We start from the raw sequence: 16,029 nt of genomic DNA, 5'->3' as shown, positions 1-16,029 counted from the left end.
AGTCTGACTGCGTGAGACATTGCTCGGATGTACACGGTAAGCTTAGTTTGGTATAAAAAGTTGTTCTCAATGGAAACCATGCACAACTTATGCTCTGTGGATGTTCGTGAGTAACTGTGGCATTATATTTGGAAAGAGACATTGCTGTTGAGTTTTCTGAGCATTGAGCACCACAAAAATATGGGTCCCTTCAGGTCAATTGCATGAGGAAGAGCTACAGTGGATATCCAACTTAGCATTCCAAGTTTACACCTTATAGTTTTTTTTAACTACTATTGCACATTTCTGCTTGATGACTCGGCAAAGTCTGTGACTTGCAGTGGTTCAGTAAATATTTATCTTTCTTTAGTAGGATGGTAAGTCGTTTAACCTGGCATGCTTCATTCTCTGCATTATGTGTGTAAATTTGTGCCAAGATCCTCAGAATCACAAGTGGTTGTCAAAACTGAGAGGCAATTGATGTGAGATCAATTCCCACGTAGACAGGGGTGCATGCCACCATGCCACAGAAAGGCACACTCGTTATTTAGATTTACGTATTGAAATGCGGCTGTTCTTCCCAGAATGGTGACAGATTTCATTAACAGTGCTTTGAAACCTGCTGTTCCAAGAATCACCTAGGCTAGAATGTTCCCCTCAAAAACCCAATCAAGTGACCTCATGTCAAGTCATCCCTATTACAGCTACTACAGTCAGTAATAAGTGATATTCTGAAATCCTATCAGATTTAGTTACCATCTCTAGTGCAATATCTAGCAGGAGCCCTGTCTGTTAGAAATATATATGTAAATCTTCCTTGCAGAGATCTACCTTTGGAATGTTGTTTAAAGACGTTCATTATGAAAATGTCCCTCAAACGGCTTAGCACATCCAGTGCTTTGTGCAGAACACCATTTGTGTTGTGTTGTTACATAGGGGTAACTTAGGTAATGTAGGGATCTTACGTCGAGGCTGGTCAGACCTCCTATAAAATCTGAACCAAAGGCTTACGCAATTATCATTCCTCAGAATGGAACTTCAGAAATTAAACTGAACAGTAAGGGCAGTGTCCTGCAGGTCTCACAACTTGAATTTCTTCAGTCTTTCACGTGTTGAAAATATATCCATGCGTGGCCCAGATGGGATGCTATTGTATGGCAGTTTGATGGGCAACACATCCTTTCCACAGTCCAAGCCTCAGTCGTTTAGAAACAGTGCCATTCTGCAGGCTGCTGACACCCTGGGCACTGGGTTCCTGCAGTCCAGGGCCAGACACAGCCAGGCCCTCAGAGCATCACTGCCTCCCGGTGGTGTGATCTGACAGCGATAAGCTGATTAGCCTGAGTCCACCACTGCCTCCCCCCCCCCAATTCAATATCGCAGCCCGACGCCAGAGAGCTGCACCTGAGTGGGGGTTGCCATGGTGACACCCAATCCCCTGCAACCAAAAAGACATTGTAGACTTCTAAAAATAATATTCATGAGTTTGCTCGTGTCTGTTTGTTTATCATTTCATAATTTTTCCCATGAGAACGCAACTCAGTCATCCCACAAGTATTTGTTTATCTGTTTGTCCATGTGTGTCTGGGTATGCCTTTGCATATGCCTTTGCATATGTATGAGTATGTGTGTGTGCGTGTGCGTGTGCGTGTGTGAGTATGAGTGTGTGTGTGTGTGTGCGTGCGTGTGCGTGTGTGTGTGCGTGTGTGCATGTGTGTGTGTGTATGTGTGAGTATGAGTGAAGTACAGAGGATGCATTAAAGACTGAACACCTCTTGCTATTAGTGGAGCTGCAGTTGAAGACCTTGAATCATGTAACACAAGGTAACCTGGCTAATGAGATGGTTGGGGTGCCTGGTAAGGTGGTCACCATGGCAATGGTGGCTCAAGAGAACGTAAGCCTTCAATTGGCCGTCACTATTACAGAACGGGTCTCTCACCTCTTCATAGGAGGTCATGGTGTCCTTCAAGCTGTTGTATTTTAACACCACTACCATAACAGGACCATTGGAGTTTCACTCCTAATTGGACCTCATAAACCAAGTCCTGTTAAGGTTCTCATAACATGAAAGGAGATACCTGCATGCAGAATCTGCAGCTAAACATACTTTGCAGTTGAAATAGGCTCCTAGATTGTATGAAAGATTTTTTCCTACCCTTTTGAATAGATGGGACTGAATGAAAATGGCCTTCCTGCTGACACTGTTGCCTTCCTAGTGAGACTGTTGTTACTTTGTATTAAGCAAAAAATGTTTACGGACTATTTGTTAACTTTGTGAAATAGTATACAATGCATTATTTCCATAAAAGACTAGATCGTAGTGATCCTACTGCACTAGAGAGCAGGCACCTCTTTCCGCTGCTGTTAACTTAAAGGACCTACCCACAGTGCATGAATTTGCATAGGTTCTTCAATGGCTTGTGAAATGTTACAAGCAGTTGATTAAATGACAACCAGGAAATGAGAAGACAGGAAAGTATCATGAATAGGGGCAAACGTGGCACCCTGGATCACTGCTTGAACAACAGAACAAGCTGCCACCCTGACTGTGACATTAACAGCTACATGATAATACTGAATTTAAAACCGCCTGACGAAACACAAACTCCACCATACGGCAGTGCTGCGGAGACAAAAGACAAGGATCACGACCCTGATGTTATCGTTCAGTATTTTGTTTTTTGTTTCGAGAGTGTCCTCGGCTTTCTTGGAAAGGGCAGCACATCGGCACATACCCCGCTAGGACTCCTGGATATTAAATGTGATGTGATTATGCAGGACTATTTCTACCCAGCTCTGCGAGCCTGATTAAGTCCATTCCCATCTCTGTAGCCAGGGGGAAGACATCAGCAAGAACATGATGTGTTGCATAATCTGAGAGAAACAGCAGGAAAGAAAATCAAGCGCAGTTGCAACTGATTTGATTGCTGGACGACACAATTCCTGAAATAACGTGACACGTTTTTCAAGCTAAACAGGAATGATGATTTTCTGAGGCAAATGTGCACATGAGACAACCTTTATTCTGTCTTTGTTTAACAAGTCAGTGTGTAACACGACAATAACAGCTGAATGGTTATATTTTGACAAGCTGCTTCATTGAAGTGAGAGTATTTGTATTTTCTACCAGATGTGTTTTTCGTCACAGGTAGTTGTGGTTGTCCAATAGCAGCTGTGTTGGTGAGGTAGACAAAAAGACACTAACAAAATATTATTTAATGTTATATTACCAAAGAAAGTAGTTTTGAAGTCACAAACGCACACTCACGCACATGCACACACACACACACACACACACACACACACACACACACAAACATACACGCACAGTTAAATAGACTAAGCAAGACTACTCTCTGAAACCATCAGAAAAAGAGAAAGATTGGCAACAACAATCTGCATAGGGTCTCATTAGGAGACTGAAAATTATTTCACAATAAATTCACCATCTGCAGAACCAATCTATCCTGTTTTAAGGATCTTTAAAACCAATGATTGTAAGTGGAGAAAAAAATTAATATGTATTACAGTTGTCCTATGTCTATTGAAATTAAAAACCTGAATTTCAAAGCCAACCCAAAGGCAAGGAGAGAATTCATTATGGGGACATCAAATTGGTAGCACAATAATTAAAATTATTGAAAAAAGATTGCAGCAATTAAATCTGATATTTTCATTTCTGGAAGTATTGAACCTCAGGGGCATTTTAAAACAGGATAGAACAATGAATGTCTCCTCTCTTTTTGTCTCCATTCAAATGGCATACTGAAACTCGTCTAAACTAATACAATGTTGTTTGGGTAAAATCCATAGATTGCAAATGGCCTCTGCTAAAGTTTTATGCACTTAAATATATAAAAGTAATCATTTTCAAAATAATGAACACCAGGATAAATTACAATATACATCATATAACAGCAGCTTCATGTAATATATTGTCACATCTATAAATGTCATCTGGCATATTCTATGTCAGCAAACATTATTCTTTAATTCAGAAATGGTCAAAATAAGATAGCATCAACAACTGTACAAATTAGCAGCAGAAATATATAATTATGCACTGGAATCTACATTTAAACCTAGTTAATATTAAAGATAGTTCTATTCAAGAACCCAGTGCAAATACTAATGAATGCCAATGACTTTTTTTACAGAAATAATAGTTGTGATTCCAATAATGTTAACAAACTTCAAACAGAAAAATTGTTATGGTTTGCTCTGATCCTTACTTATATCAGCCTAATTCCCTAAAGCAAGCAAATATCAATGACAACATAAGCATCGTCTAATGAGTGCTTGTAACAGTCTTTTCAAGAGAAGTGAAATAACAGTCTATGGAAGCCTACGGGCACAGGTCAACAGGTGTACGATAAAACAGGTGTATGATAAAACCTCTGCTGAAAGAGGAGAGGAAAATGGCATCCATACACCTTCCAAGTAAGGCGCTCCGTGGATATAGTAACAGTCATAGAGATCACATACAAAACTTCAAATATAACAGTTCTTGTCAGTAGTCATATTGTAAAGACTGAATGGCACGTCTTGTTAAATGTTTTTCCCCAAGGGATTTTGTTGTCAGTTTTGTTAAGTCAATTGTTGGCCAATGAGGATGTTCATTCTATCCTTTCACAGTTTTCACGTTTGGTCCTTATGATATTCAGCTACTTGTGTACTATAAATGGCTAAAATTTCCAAGAAGTAGATTGCAATATTATTATATTCAGATTAAAAGATGGTATACTGCACAGTTAGCTAAAATAGAAATCAAATACAGATGGCATGTGTTGCTTTAGGAAAACAATGTAACATTAAACTAAAAACGTGCAGAGAGCAGTATCCACAACACTGAGTATCATTATTTGCAGGTGAGATAATTCACATTCCCATGTATATCAATGCACAGAATATATATATATATATACCAGAACCATACCACATATACAAGGTAAAGCACCTCATCAGACAAAAAAGACATGACTGTTAATAATTAATATATATTGGCATCGTATGCCAAAAGTGTGGACAGTGCAAGTCAAAGCTTTCCAAAAACCTCTTCACCAAGATAGTTTGTCCTTCAGCAGGTCTATAAAGTATGGAATGTTCCTTGTATTGTTCGGGGAAAGAGGGTGCACCACAATTCTCATAGAATTCACAGTAAAAATCACAAATTTGGGCCATGGCGTCTGGTCACTTTCTTCTCAGTATTTGAGATTGTGAAAGTTGCATTAGAAACATCACAACACCATCACTAGCATCATAATTGTTTGAGTAGGTATGTGAAGCTGATATGTGCAAAGCATGTACAATCCAAACCTAGCCTTGTGCTCCTAAGTGTTCAATAAAGATAGAGCACACCCATCACCAGGAAAAGGTATTCTTATGATATTCTGATGTTGTCACAATGTTACCATGTAGTTGCAATGCTACAGCGATGCTGTTAGGACTTCACACACATAACTGGCTGGGTACCTGCCATAAACGTCAAAGCACAGCTGCTGCTAAGACCATTGGATGGCACATCAAACCTGACAATATCTTGCCTCTACCACAAAGTGACCCTGCTGGAAGAAAGAACAGCACGGTAGCAAGTTTTTCTTCCCTTGTAAAGCTGCACAAGCCTCAACTTCAAGTCTCCAAAAGTTAACAGGCCACCAAGTGTGGGCCTGGTGTCTTGCGCTCGGGTTGCTTACTCGCTCTTGTGTTCGCCATTTTTCGCCCAGCCGCTGCTCATGGCTGCCACCACGATGCCATACATGTTTAGCCAGGCCTGGCGCAAAGGGGCGGTGTAGGCTTGGCCCAGACTGCATTGCAGCATGTAAAGAAGAGACTCGCCCACCACCTACACACACACACACACACGTGCATGCATGCATGTGTACAGATGTGCATGCACACAAGTGCACAGGAATGAATGCACAAATACATACATGAATAGAATCACACATAGGCATTTATGGAGACAAATAAGCACATGAAAACAAGTGAAAAATGCACACGTATGCAGACATGTACGCACAAAAGTATGAATGCATAAATGCATGCACATACACACAGCATGTCACAAGCACACATACACATTTACACACAGACATGCAAACCAACATTAATATGCATGGACACATGCGCACACACGTACACACAGACACACACACACACAAAAGATCTGCCGTTACAAACACGGATCATAAATAACATCAATTGCACAAGCATTTGCTTTTTAATGCCATTGAATCTCAAAATTAGATATAAAACTTGACAGTTATTGGGAGGCCAGGGTTTCCTGTAAGTTGGTTCAGTGAAATAATGAGCATTTGTTGTAATGAAGGGAACCCATGGGCAATCTTAACTGCCCTGCAAAAACTTGTATGTTATGTAACCACCAAGGAAAACAGAAATGAACTCACAGAAAATGACTGGGTCTTGACCCCAACAGCCTGGTGCTTTCTCCCTAGATTGAGCAGAAAATCCTCAAGAGAGTGGAGGTCATCCAGGTGATTGACAGCCGCATCAATCACCAGCATCACCTGTAACAAACACAGCTTCAGGGAGAGAACTAGGATCTCCTTTGCATTTCAAGTGAAGGTTTTATGATTACAAATCAATATATACAAAAGGTTTAGTTCAAAAACTGATACCCAGTCATTCCATTGAAGTTTATAATCCTTCTCAGACTATTAGTGCCTCCTCCTCAAGCTCAAACCCCAATCAGTGCCATAGATGCTGTACAAATAAACGTAGGGTAGGCACAGATATGTGTTCCCCAAGGTAAGGTCTTCATTATGAAGCAAGCAAGATACCACCCACCTTGGTGATATGTTCCAGAAACTCTGGGCTCGAGAGGCAGTCCTGGGTTGAGCCGCAGTTTGTCTTGTAACGGAACAGACTGAATAGCCCAGGGTCCAGTTCAAACAACCTGCCCCCCCCCCCCAAACACACACATACACACACACACACACACACACACAAGCACAATAAGGCTGTTAATTTAAAACTCAAACAATTCCTTTTTTTTTGTAGCCTAAACTATATATATATATATATATATGCTTTTTAAGTATCCGTAGATTAGTTTTGTTTTTTTAATACTCAACCTATTTTTAAAACATTACATCTTGCCTTGCATGTCCTTGTTATGGCAGCGTAGTGAAATGACAATCATTTTTTTCATTTGGTTAATGCGAATGAACCAGCAGAAATGACGGAATGACAAATTTAAATGGTTCTGCAGTATTACATAGGTGTCAAAGCAAGCCTGCAAGACAATTTGTTTGCTTTTTCCTTCTGAGCATCTCTTGTAGCGGCAGAAAGATCTTGCTGTCGCCAAGCAACAACTAAAGCCGCTGGTTTCAGTATAGCGGGAGGATGAAGTGCCGGCTGTTTCGGTTCCCTGTCTCTCCGTGTGTTTATGTGTGGGAGGGTCATTAACACAACATTGACTAAGAACTAAGAAGAGCATGTCTGTCTTTATTAATTCACTTTTCAAACATATTGGACACTTTCCTGCATTTAAACAAGGCTGTTACCCAAGAGACAGCTGAAAGCATATATGACAGGCGAACATACTACTGATGTAAACACCTTCAGAATTGTACGCTGGTTCAGGAACACTCCAACCTTGTCTTCATATACACAAGACAAATTTAATGATGGATATCAGTCATGCAGGCACAATAACACACACTCACGTGCACACACACACTCACGCATATATGCATGCACACACGCACAGAGAAATGGTTTGAGCATGGATATGAACTGGTGAATGCATCCAGGTACAAACATACATGAACATTAAGAAACCAATTTCATTTGTGGTGGTCCATCTCAGGTATGCCTGCAACCTTTAGCACTGCCCGTCTCATAAAAACAATGCAGGACAGTTTGGGGTCTCGGTACCTGGTAAACATGACGATCCCATGAGGGACTTTGTTTTTACCCAGACTCTCCCAACTGTTCCGGATAAGCTCCTTGTCTTTCCCCGTCAGCTTCTCCATGTTTTCGTTGGTGTGCAAGTCCTGCTTCCCCTTTGCCTCCAGATCACATCAACCTGACACATAATCAATGCAGACTTCACTGATCTGCAAGACCCATTACACCCCTGGAGACTTGTCCAGGGAAACATCTATGCTGACTCCTAAAACAGAACACAGATCCTCAAAACCACTCCAAAACAGCAAGCCCAGGCAAAGCATCATAACAGCTGATAGTACTAGCAAAGTCACACCAAGGCATGTCAGTTGCGTTTGCCCAAACCCAGACCCAAGCGAGGAGATGAGGAATACCTTTGGCTGCAGAGACTGAAAATCCACTCTTTCTTTCTGTTTCGTTCTCTGTTAGGCTGGGGTCTAAGTGTGGAGATGCTTGGTACCCGTGTGCTTTCAAATCGGTCAAAGTAACAGTAAGATGAAGTAGTCACAGTGCTTATCTGTCGCTCTGACTGCTATCTCTCTTCTTCGTGCTCTCTAGTGTTGTGGCTTTGTTCCCGCATTTGAAGGAGGCATTTCTCTCTCTCTCTCTCACTCTCTCTGTCTGTCTCTCTCTCTCTCTCTCTTTCTCCCTCTCTCTCCCTCTCTGTCTCTCTCTCCCTGTCTCTCTCTCTCTCTCTCCATCTCTCTCTCTCCCCCCTCAGGCTGCAGCTCCTCCTGCAGGTGGCTGCACTCAACCCACGACTAATAGCACTGTCCTGTTTTCTCACCCCCAAATCCTTGCATAGGTGGATATCAATCAACACCTGAGGGACTAATGTCGCTGTCTGACTAACAGGAGAGGAGGCTTTCATTTTTTGTTTTTGGTACATTACTGTTATGGAAAATGATTATTCACATGAAAAAAATACTCATGTACATTATGTAAACTTACAATGACCATTTTAAAATGCAGCGTCCTTACATAAATGTATTTCAGTAACAAAACATTGTTTCTGCAACCATGTGTATTATGCATTTTTCAGCCTACATGGATGTCATATAGCCTACACTGCACAACTTATACATTTTAAACTAAACCACATTCTAAGCCATTTTAACAAAAACTATTTTGTAGACTTAAATTTAAGTACACATATGTTGATTAAATGTGAAAGTTTTTTAACAAGAGCATCATTTAATTTGTTTCCTAATATTCAATGGCTTTGAATATTTCACCAGGCAAAGGAATTATTTCAATTATATATTGTAAACATTTGTCAAAATCATTTTATAGTTTTTTTTTTGTGACTGTTTGTTCAGACAATGGTTTACAAATGACTGGTGCACATTTTCCCTGTATTTTCAGAGTGACTTGAACGTAGTTATATGGCAGTCCTTTTAATAATGAAAACAAAATAAAACAAAAAACTATACTTGGAACACAGCGCATTACTCGTGGTGAATGCATTGCTTTGCATCGTACGGAATTACGCTGATACAAAAGATACTCGTCATTTGTGTTCGCCTCCTTGAAATTCGAAAAACACGTTTGGGAAATTAGAATACAGCGTCGGTGTAGCTTGTCCCAAAAGATACCCCGTAGACGGGAAATATTTGGGTAAATAGGAAGGTGAGAGGGTGAAAGGAAAATAATAGAAACTTAGAGAAGCTGAGAGCGCTCATAAAACAGGTAAATTGAGGACAAATACAAATGTGGAAACATTAAGCTAATTTAGGAAATTATGGTAGTTACAGTTGCCACCTAGCAGCCGAGCGAAATCCTTGATTCTGACTAGACAAATGCCCGGCGTCTTATTTTACAAGCTAGCGTAGTGCTACTCACCAAAGACATGTGCAGAAAGCTAGCTCACTTAGCGGACTATTAGGTGTAATGAAAAGGCCTGGCGAGGTAGAATAAATACTCAGATTGTTTTAAAGTATTAGCTAAAAGCACTTTTAACTGATTTGATAGATGTGAAACTTGCTAGTTAGCCAACAGTGCATTATTTAGCCAACCACACAAGTAACTTCAATACGGGCAGCCATTGTTTTGTCTTCGTTTTTGTTTAATGTTGACTAGATTAGGTACCTCGCAATTTAGTTGAGTTGGACAATTCATTAGGAAGTACGCCTTCGTTAAATGAAAAATTGTTGGCCAGCTCACACGGATTACAGCCAATGCGTATTGGCACGTTAGTTTCGATACTCTTTCTTTAGCTAGCTAGCTAATGTTAGTTAATTTTGCTCTCAAATTCTTTTACTGTGCTTTTGGAGCTTGGCTAGAAAGCTACGCGTTGAAAGAAGTTTTTGTTTCCGATCTGACTAGCTAGATGGCACATCAGTTTGTGTAAGGTTCGGTACAGGATGTAGCATTTCTGTGTTCTTTGAAACATAAAACGCTTGCTAACGTTTCCATTTAGTTCATATGAAACCTGGGGATACACTGTGCATACATAGTGCAAAGTATAGATACATTGTAGAATTTAGAGAACTTTGTTTTACTTAAGTTGGCTTTAATGTTTTTATACTTCAATTTTAGTCATGGCTGCATGCAGATGAACCAACGACTCAATACATGCACAGAGCAAAATACCTACCCATCTAAAATCAGGTGGGATTTAAAGTTCTGTCAGTTTAACCACAAGCCAAATATATTATTGGGTTATACATGTTCATACCAAACTCCTTTGTCTCACTGAACTTTAAATTTACACTTTGTAGATCTTTAAGGCCGAATCCATGCTCTCTGATGAACTGGACTCAAAGCCTGAGGTAAAACGTGATGTTACACACGATAATCTATTGTCTTACTTTAAAAAACCACTACAAATCAAATATGTTAATATTAACGTACTGCATTATAGGTTTCTTCCTCCACTCCCATTATCAAAAGCAATAGTTGCTTGTGTTATATGGGCTTATTATGTAATGCATTTGAATGACACTTCCCTCAGCTGCTGGTTGAGTTTGTACAGAAGGCCTCAATCCCCCTCGGTCAAGGATTGGAGGAGTCTGACCCTAAAGAGACCTGTCTTCCTCTCCATCCAACTACAGAGAGTTCCTTATGTAGCCAGCTGCATCTTGCAGGTAACAATGCAGTAAGACACCACTGCTCTGCCACCATGAAATGTTTCTGGGTTATTATAACTTATATGGACATAGAGCATGCCACTGTGAAACAACAAGCATAATAGTTGGTCATATAAAATAGATCAGCTTTTATTTAAGGTTACAGTAAGGATAATTTGATGTCAATAATCCAACTAGATGTGTACCCTTAGAATCGCATAAACATGCACACACAACAACTAATTTCCTTGGTCTTATTATTTTTTTAAATTTTCATTGGTTCAACAGACAACAGCCTAAGCCATGCAGCCTCCCCCCCCTTGTCGGAGTATGAGGGCGAGAGGGAGCACCTGGTGGTTCAGCTTCAGCCCCACCGTGGTGTGGCCCTCACTGCCAGCCCCAGCCCCCCGCCCATCCTGCACGACCTGCAGCAGTCCGATAGCACCTCCTATATCCTGCTTAACCTGGCCAAAGGTATCGCCTCCCTCTGTTTTCACTCTATTGTGGAGTTTACCAAAAACTAAGCTTTATACTGGCAAACAGCCAATGGTGTTGCCAACATGTATTTGTAGGTATTATGATGTAGGTGAATGCTAGCACACAGCACTTATTGAAGGTGGCCAAAATTATTACAGTATGTGGAAATAATAATAACAGTATTATCAATCATTATTGTAATTAACCCTTTGAAGAGTAGGTTTTTTGGAATGTTTTTTCAAAACTGTACGTCAGTGTTCTAGAACTCCATTGCTTTCAGTTGCCAATAGGGATTGTTACATCGGCATTAGGATGTTCCAAACATTCAATCACATATTTGTGATCTCACGCATCACTGGGTTAAATGTACCTACAATGGTTTTCATAGTAACCGAAACTAAGCCTACACTGTAGCCTTGAGATTTAAAACTAACTCAGTAAGCAAGTCCAGAAAGGAAACTGCCAGTGTTAGACTCAACCTATCTATGTGGCTGTCTTGTGTCCAGAGGTTGGTAATGCTCAGTAACCTCTTCAGTGATGTTAGCTATAATGTTAAGCTGCTCTGTGTTTATGTTTGCCAGGGCTGGCAGCTTCAGCCGAACCCCTGGTATTTGTCCAGGACGAGGCGGAGCAGGAAGTGTCTGCGGGCGAGAGCGGGGATGGCACCACGCCCTGGTACCTGCGAGTGCAGGAGCTGGCCCATGACAGCCTGATCGCTGCCACCCGGGCCCAGCTGGCTAAGGATGCCAAGGCCAGCAACATCAGTACTGTCTTCCTTCTGTCACATTGCCTCAGAAAAGTGTGTCCACATAGAAAAAGCATGGATGTGTTGCTTTAAAATGATTGCTGGAAAAAATTAATGAAACCAAAAGAATAATTTAGACTGTAATTTTATTTAGTTTTATTTGGTTGTTCTGATTATCTGTTGGTGGAATAGCTAACCTTTTAGTCTACTGGTTGCTCCACAGTTGATTTATTTTCCTCTTTAAGCACTTAAATTATTCAACTAAAAGTGCAAATGTATTAATTTGAAGTTTTAATTGAAATAAATTAACTGTGTCAAGCCCAGCATCATCTCCATGAACCTTTGACAGTGTAAGAGGTGTGGGCATGATTGAGCCCCTTTCCTCTTGTTGGCAGGCGACCACCTGCACAGTTATCCTTCTGAGGGTCCAAAGAAAGAGACGCAGCCCCCGGAAAATCGCGTACCCACAGAAAAGACCCTCAGGTGCACCTTTGAGGGCTGCAGGAGGACCTTCACCTGGCCTGCCCACCTCAAGTACCACCTGAAAACACACAAGTAAGATTGAATTTTACTGGTCATGGTCCCCTATGTCTAGGTATATAGTGTATATCTTTAGGCGTCCTGCATTATGGTTTTCTAAGTGCTGTTTTTCCAACACTGTCCTTTTCAACATCTACTCGGATCCTACCCTTCCATATCACATAGATCGAGAATCCTAAGGACATATACGTATTTTTACTGTGTTTTGACAAATAATATACACACCTAGAGGTAGATACTTTTTTTTTCTTTTCCAGATTTTTTCTTTTAATTTCTCTCTAAGAGTGACTGAGATGTCCTGCCATGTCCTTTCAGGAACGACCGTACGTTCCGGTGCTGTGCTGAGGGCTGTGGGAAGAGCTTCTACGTGCTGCAGAGGCTGCAGGTGCACATGAGGACACACAACGGGGAGAAGCCCTTCGTGTGCAGTGAGAAGGGCTGCGGCAAGAAGTTCACCACGGCCGGGAACTTGAAGAACCATAAGCGCACGCACACCGGTGGGTTTCAGAAACGTCTCATTCCCAGATGATGACATTTTCCACTTCTGTCACCTGTCACAGGGTGGACCATATCTCCCTGACATTCCTTCATAACGATGCACACCCTTATAATGCTGCCACTTGCACAAAGCATAGCCTTTCCAAGTATTCAAGATAAAAAATGTATTTATATAGCGCATTTTTCTAAGAATTTATCACAATAAGCTTCACAGTATACCCAGGCTTAAACCCCACAAAGCAAGCCATAAGCAACATTAGCAAGGGGAAAACTCCCTGAGTGCCATGTGGGAAGACATCTTAGGAAGAACCAGACTCAAGAGGGGAGCCCATCCTCCTATGGTCAGCTCGGGGGTGGGTTCATATAGACAGGACATGGTCAAGCTGATTTTCCGTCTGTTTTATCAGTTCTGAGTAGGTTGCTTGAAGCGTCCGGAGCTGGTGATCCTGGCCACATGTAAGGCCGCAACTAGTTATCCCTTTGCATATATAGCACTGGGTGATGTTGAATGTTATTTCGCTAGGGGAGAAACCGTTCCTGTGTGAAGCAGACGGATGTGGGCGCTCCTTCACAGAGTACTCCAGCCTACGCAAGCACATGCTGGTTCACTCAGGTGAGAGAGAGAGAGGGGGAGAGACCTTCCTTCCGCGCCGCAGTCCACCCTCACGGGAGCTTTCTGCTCGCCGCGCTCCGCTTTCCGAGGCGCGTGCGGTAACGCGCCGCCGGTGTGCTCTGCCGCAGGGGAGAAGCCACATCAGTGCAGCATCTGTGGGAAGACCTTCTCCCAGAGCGGCAGCAGAAACGTCCACATGAGGAAGAGGCACAGCGACGCACCCGCCAGCAACCAGGCCAGAGACACTGGTAATGCTGCCCATCTATGAGTCTATGAGTTTCCACAACCCTACTCCGTCCAAAGGCTGTTTACTTTATCAACAGCCTGTGTTTGAAATACGTTGCCATAACCGCAGTCTTGGCCGCCAAGGCCCTCTGTGTTAAATGGCTGGGTGATAAGTATGCGTGCTTATCTGTAATAGGTGGTGGTATTGTCATCCTGCAGTGGCACGTTTGTTGTGATTTCCCAGGAGAGGCACTGACGCACAGCAGTTTGCTCGAGGACCGTGGGGTGGTGGGTGACAGCATGGTCACCATGACAACAGCGCTGGAGCCCATGAACCTTCACCATGCAATGCTGAGAGCACAAGGAGGTGCCTGCCTGATCTCTAATGCCTAGAGTTGAAATCTGCAAAGTAACAGGGACTTAACGTTTTCAGAAATTGCACATGCTCCCTTCTCATGTGACCTATAATTGAGAAAAGGGGTTTTTAGCTCAATAATGTCTGCTCTGTGGTTTACTAGGATTCTGAACTTGGTTTTGAAGGGCCATACCAAGACTTTCAGGCACTGTCATTTGCAGAAATGCTCCATTAAGGCTATTGGCCTTCTATAATCCATTGTTTAATTTGTGCTCCACTCTACACCCACCTGTAACATAAGCTCTGCAGACATTAATATACTGTAATGAATACATTGTGGGAGTAAGAGTCTGCGCCCATCTCTTAAATGACGTATTTGGGTTTTATTTATTATTTTAAAAACCACTGAGTATAAGTTTACATTTTGCAATAAGCTGAATGGTTTTTCTGGGTATTCTAGGTTGTTTATTTATTTACTTTATTTTGCAGGTTTTGTCCAAAGTTCTATTTGCAGTATCAGAAGGTATACACTTAAACTTTTTATCTAATGCCTCTTTGTAACCATCTTTCTTCTAGACACTTTGGGAGGAAATGGTCCCTCTGCCTCAATGGTGGTCCTATCACAGCAACATGACCTGGTCACCATGGCAACAGGGGGGCATGGCTATGGAGAGGAGGTGGTTGCTCTGCTGCAGTAGCATGTTCCTATCAAAACTCTTTCAGTGTAGGGTTGAAATTAATTGAATTTAATATGGTAGTTGCAGTTGAAGGCTGTTTTGCAGTTTCCACCTGTAAATAAATAGAATGCCGGGAAGTACTTTTCAGCGCTCACCTAGAAGATGGTGTGTAAAGTTTCTGTTGTTATTGGACAGGTGTGGTATATATGCTTATGATGGTATTTCAATAGGTAAATTCACCTATTGTACTGTTACCTCAGCTCTGAATTGAGCTAAAGTTAACTTAAGCATTTGGGCAATGCAAACTTTGGCCATTTCTAGACTTCCATGGGTATCTGACCTTTTGAGTGTTCAGTAATATTTATTTATTGAAATTTAGCCGAAGGAATAAGCTTACTTGTATAACCACGCTGAAACATCAGCTTAATTGTGAAATAAGCTTATAGGGTGTGAAAGTCATCACCTTTACAGAGAAAATTTCATATTTCAGAAAGAGTATATGTATATACATATAACTCTTTTTGCTTGAATCATCATGTAATGCAAAAGGTGGCTTACTAAAGACTATACAAAACTAAGTACGTAAGCATAATGATAAATACTTCAGCAGAGAACATAAACATGCTTATACAAAATGGCATATGAAGGTGATGAAACCTGATTAAATGTACGAATAAATATGATGATTTTGTTTTATTTTTCCCATTCACAAATCTTCAATTTTTATAGATTAGCTTTAGACTTTATATTTCAGCAATGGTTACATTTTACATATTTTTATAATGTTCTTCTTGGTCAGTTCCTTCCGAGCAAGTTGACCACACAAGTTTGTGTAACCTTATACTTGGTGATGCTTGAGCTGAAAATGGCATGGGAATGTGTTTATTTTTCTGTGTCCAGTTTACACAGGAAGCCTTGGCGGTTTAAAGCACCTCCTATC

At 41.3% G+C, this 16,029-nt stretch overlaps 2 protein-coding genes across 4 annotated transcripts; one reads left to right on the top strand and one right to left on the bottom strand.

The window, feature by feature from the left end:
- Nucleotides 1-2,983: 2,983 nt before the first annotated feature.
- Nucleotides 2,984-8,516, bottom strand: ngb (neuroglobin). 2 transcript variants are annotated; one of them, XM_064328789.1, is made up of 5 exons: nucleotides 8,266-8,516; nucleotides 7,880-8,117; nucleotides 6,788-6,896; nucleotides 6,388-6,507; nucleotides 2,984-5,822 (listed from the first exon to the last, which is right to left on the bottom strand). In XM_064328789.1, exons 2-5 carry the CDS (start codon nucleotides 7,975-7,977, stop codon nucleotides 5,670-5,672), a joined length of 480 nt encoding a protein of 159 aa, XP_064184859.1. In that variant the 5' UTR covers nucleotides 7,978-8,117; nucleotides 8,266-8,516; the 3' UTR covers nucleotides 2,984-5,669. The 2 variants fall into 2 exon arrangements, with proteins under 2 accessions (XP_064184859.1, XP_064184850.1); XM_064328780.1 differs by having other exon boundaries at nucleotides 7,880-8,030; nucleotides 8,266-8,515.
- A 929-nt stretch (nucleotides 8,517-9,445) lies between these two features.
- znf410 (zinc finger protein 410) lies at nucleotides 9,446-15,770 on the top strand. Of its 2 annotated transcripts, none has more exons than XM_064328758.1 (12): nucleotides 9,446-9,580; nucleotides 10,430-10,501; nucleotides 10,612-10,662; nucleotides 10,845-10,977; nucleotides 11,248-11,433; nucleotides 12,018-12,200; nucleotides 12,577-12,736; nucleotides 13,037-13,218; nucleotides 13,743-13,832; nucleotides 13,961-14,080; nucleotides 14,302-14,424; nucleotides 14,989-15,770. In XM_064328758.1, exons 3-12 carry the CDS (start codon nucleotides 10,630-10,632, stop codon nucleotides 15,108-15,110), a joined length of 1,332 nt encoding a protein of 443 aa, XP_064184828.1. In that variant the 5' UTR covers nucleotides 9,446-9,580; nucleotides 10,430-10,501; nucleotides 10,612-10,629; the 3' UTR covers nucleotides 15,111-15,770. The 2 variants fall into 2 exon arrangements, with proteins under 2 accessions (XP_064184828.1, XP_064184837.1); XM_064328767.1 differs by lacking the exon at nucleotides 9,446-9,580 and adding an exon at nucleotides 9,684-9,799.
- The last annotated feature ends 259 nt before the right edge of the window (nucleotides 15,771-16,029 follow it).

The sequence above is a fragment of the Anguilla rostrata genome, chromosome 1 (assembly GCF_018555375.3).
Source record: "Anguilla rostrata isolate EN2019 chromosome 1, ASM1855537v3, whole genome shotgun sequence".
NCBI lineage: Eukaryota > Metazoa > Chordata > Actinopteri > Anguilliformes > Anguillidae > Anguilla > Anguilla rostrata.
The sequence above is the reverse complement of the archived record's forward strand: the minus strand, read 5'-3'. Positions and strand labels throughout refer to the sequence as shown.

Bases quoted from the DNA above. Each gene is read 5' to 3' on its own strand.
- ngb (XM_064328789.1), bottom strand. From the start codon at position 7,977: ATGGAGAAGCTGACGGGGAAAGACAAGGAGCTTATCCGGAACAGTTGG. The intron at 6,897-7,879 runs GTACCGAGACCC...GGGGGGGGGCAG, and splicing joins GGGATCGTCATGTTTACCAG to GTTGTTTGAACTGGACCCTG. The intron at 5,823-6,387 runs GTGAGTTCATTT...GTGTGTGTGTAG, and splicing joins TCAAGACCCAGTCATTTTCT to GTGGTGGGCGAGTCTCTTCT.
- znf410 (XM_064328758.1), top strand. From the start codon at position 10,630: ATGCTCTCTGATGAACTGGACTCAAAGCCTGAG. The intron at 10,663-10,844 runs GTAAAACGTGAT...CACTTCCCTCAG, and splicing joins AACTGGACTCAAAGCCTGAG to CTGCTGGTTGAGTTTGTACA. The intron at 14,081-14,301 runs GTAATGCTGCCC...GTGATTTCCCAG, and splicing joins CAACCAGGCCAGAGACACTG to GAGAGGCACTGACGCACAGC.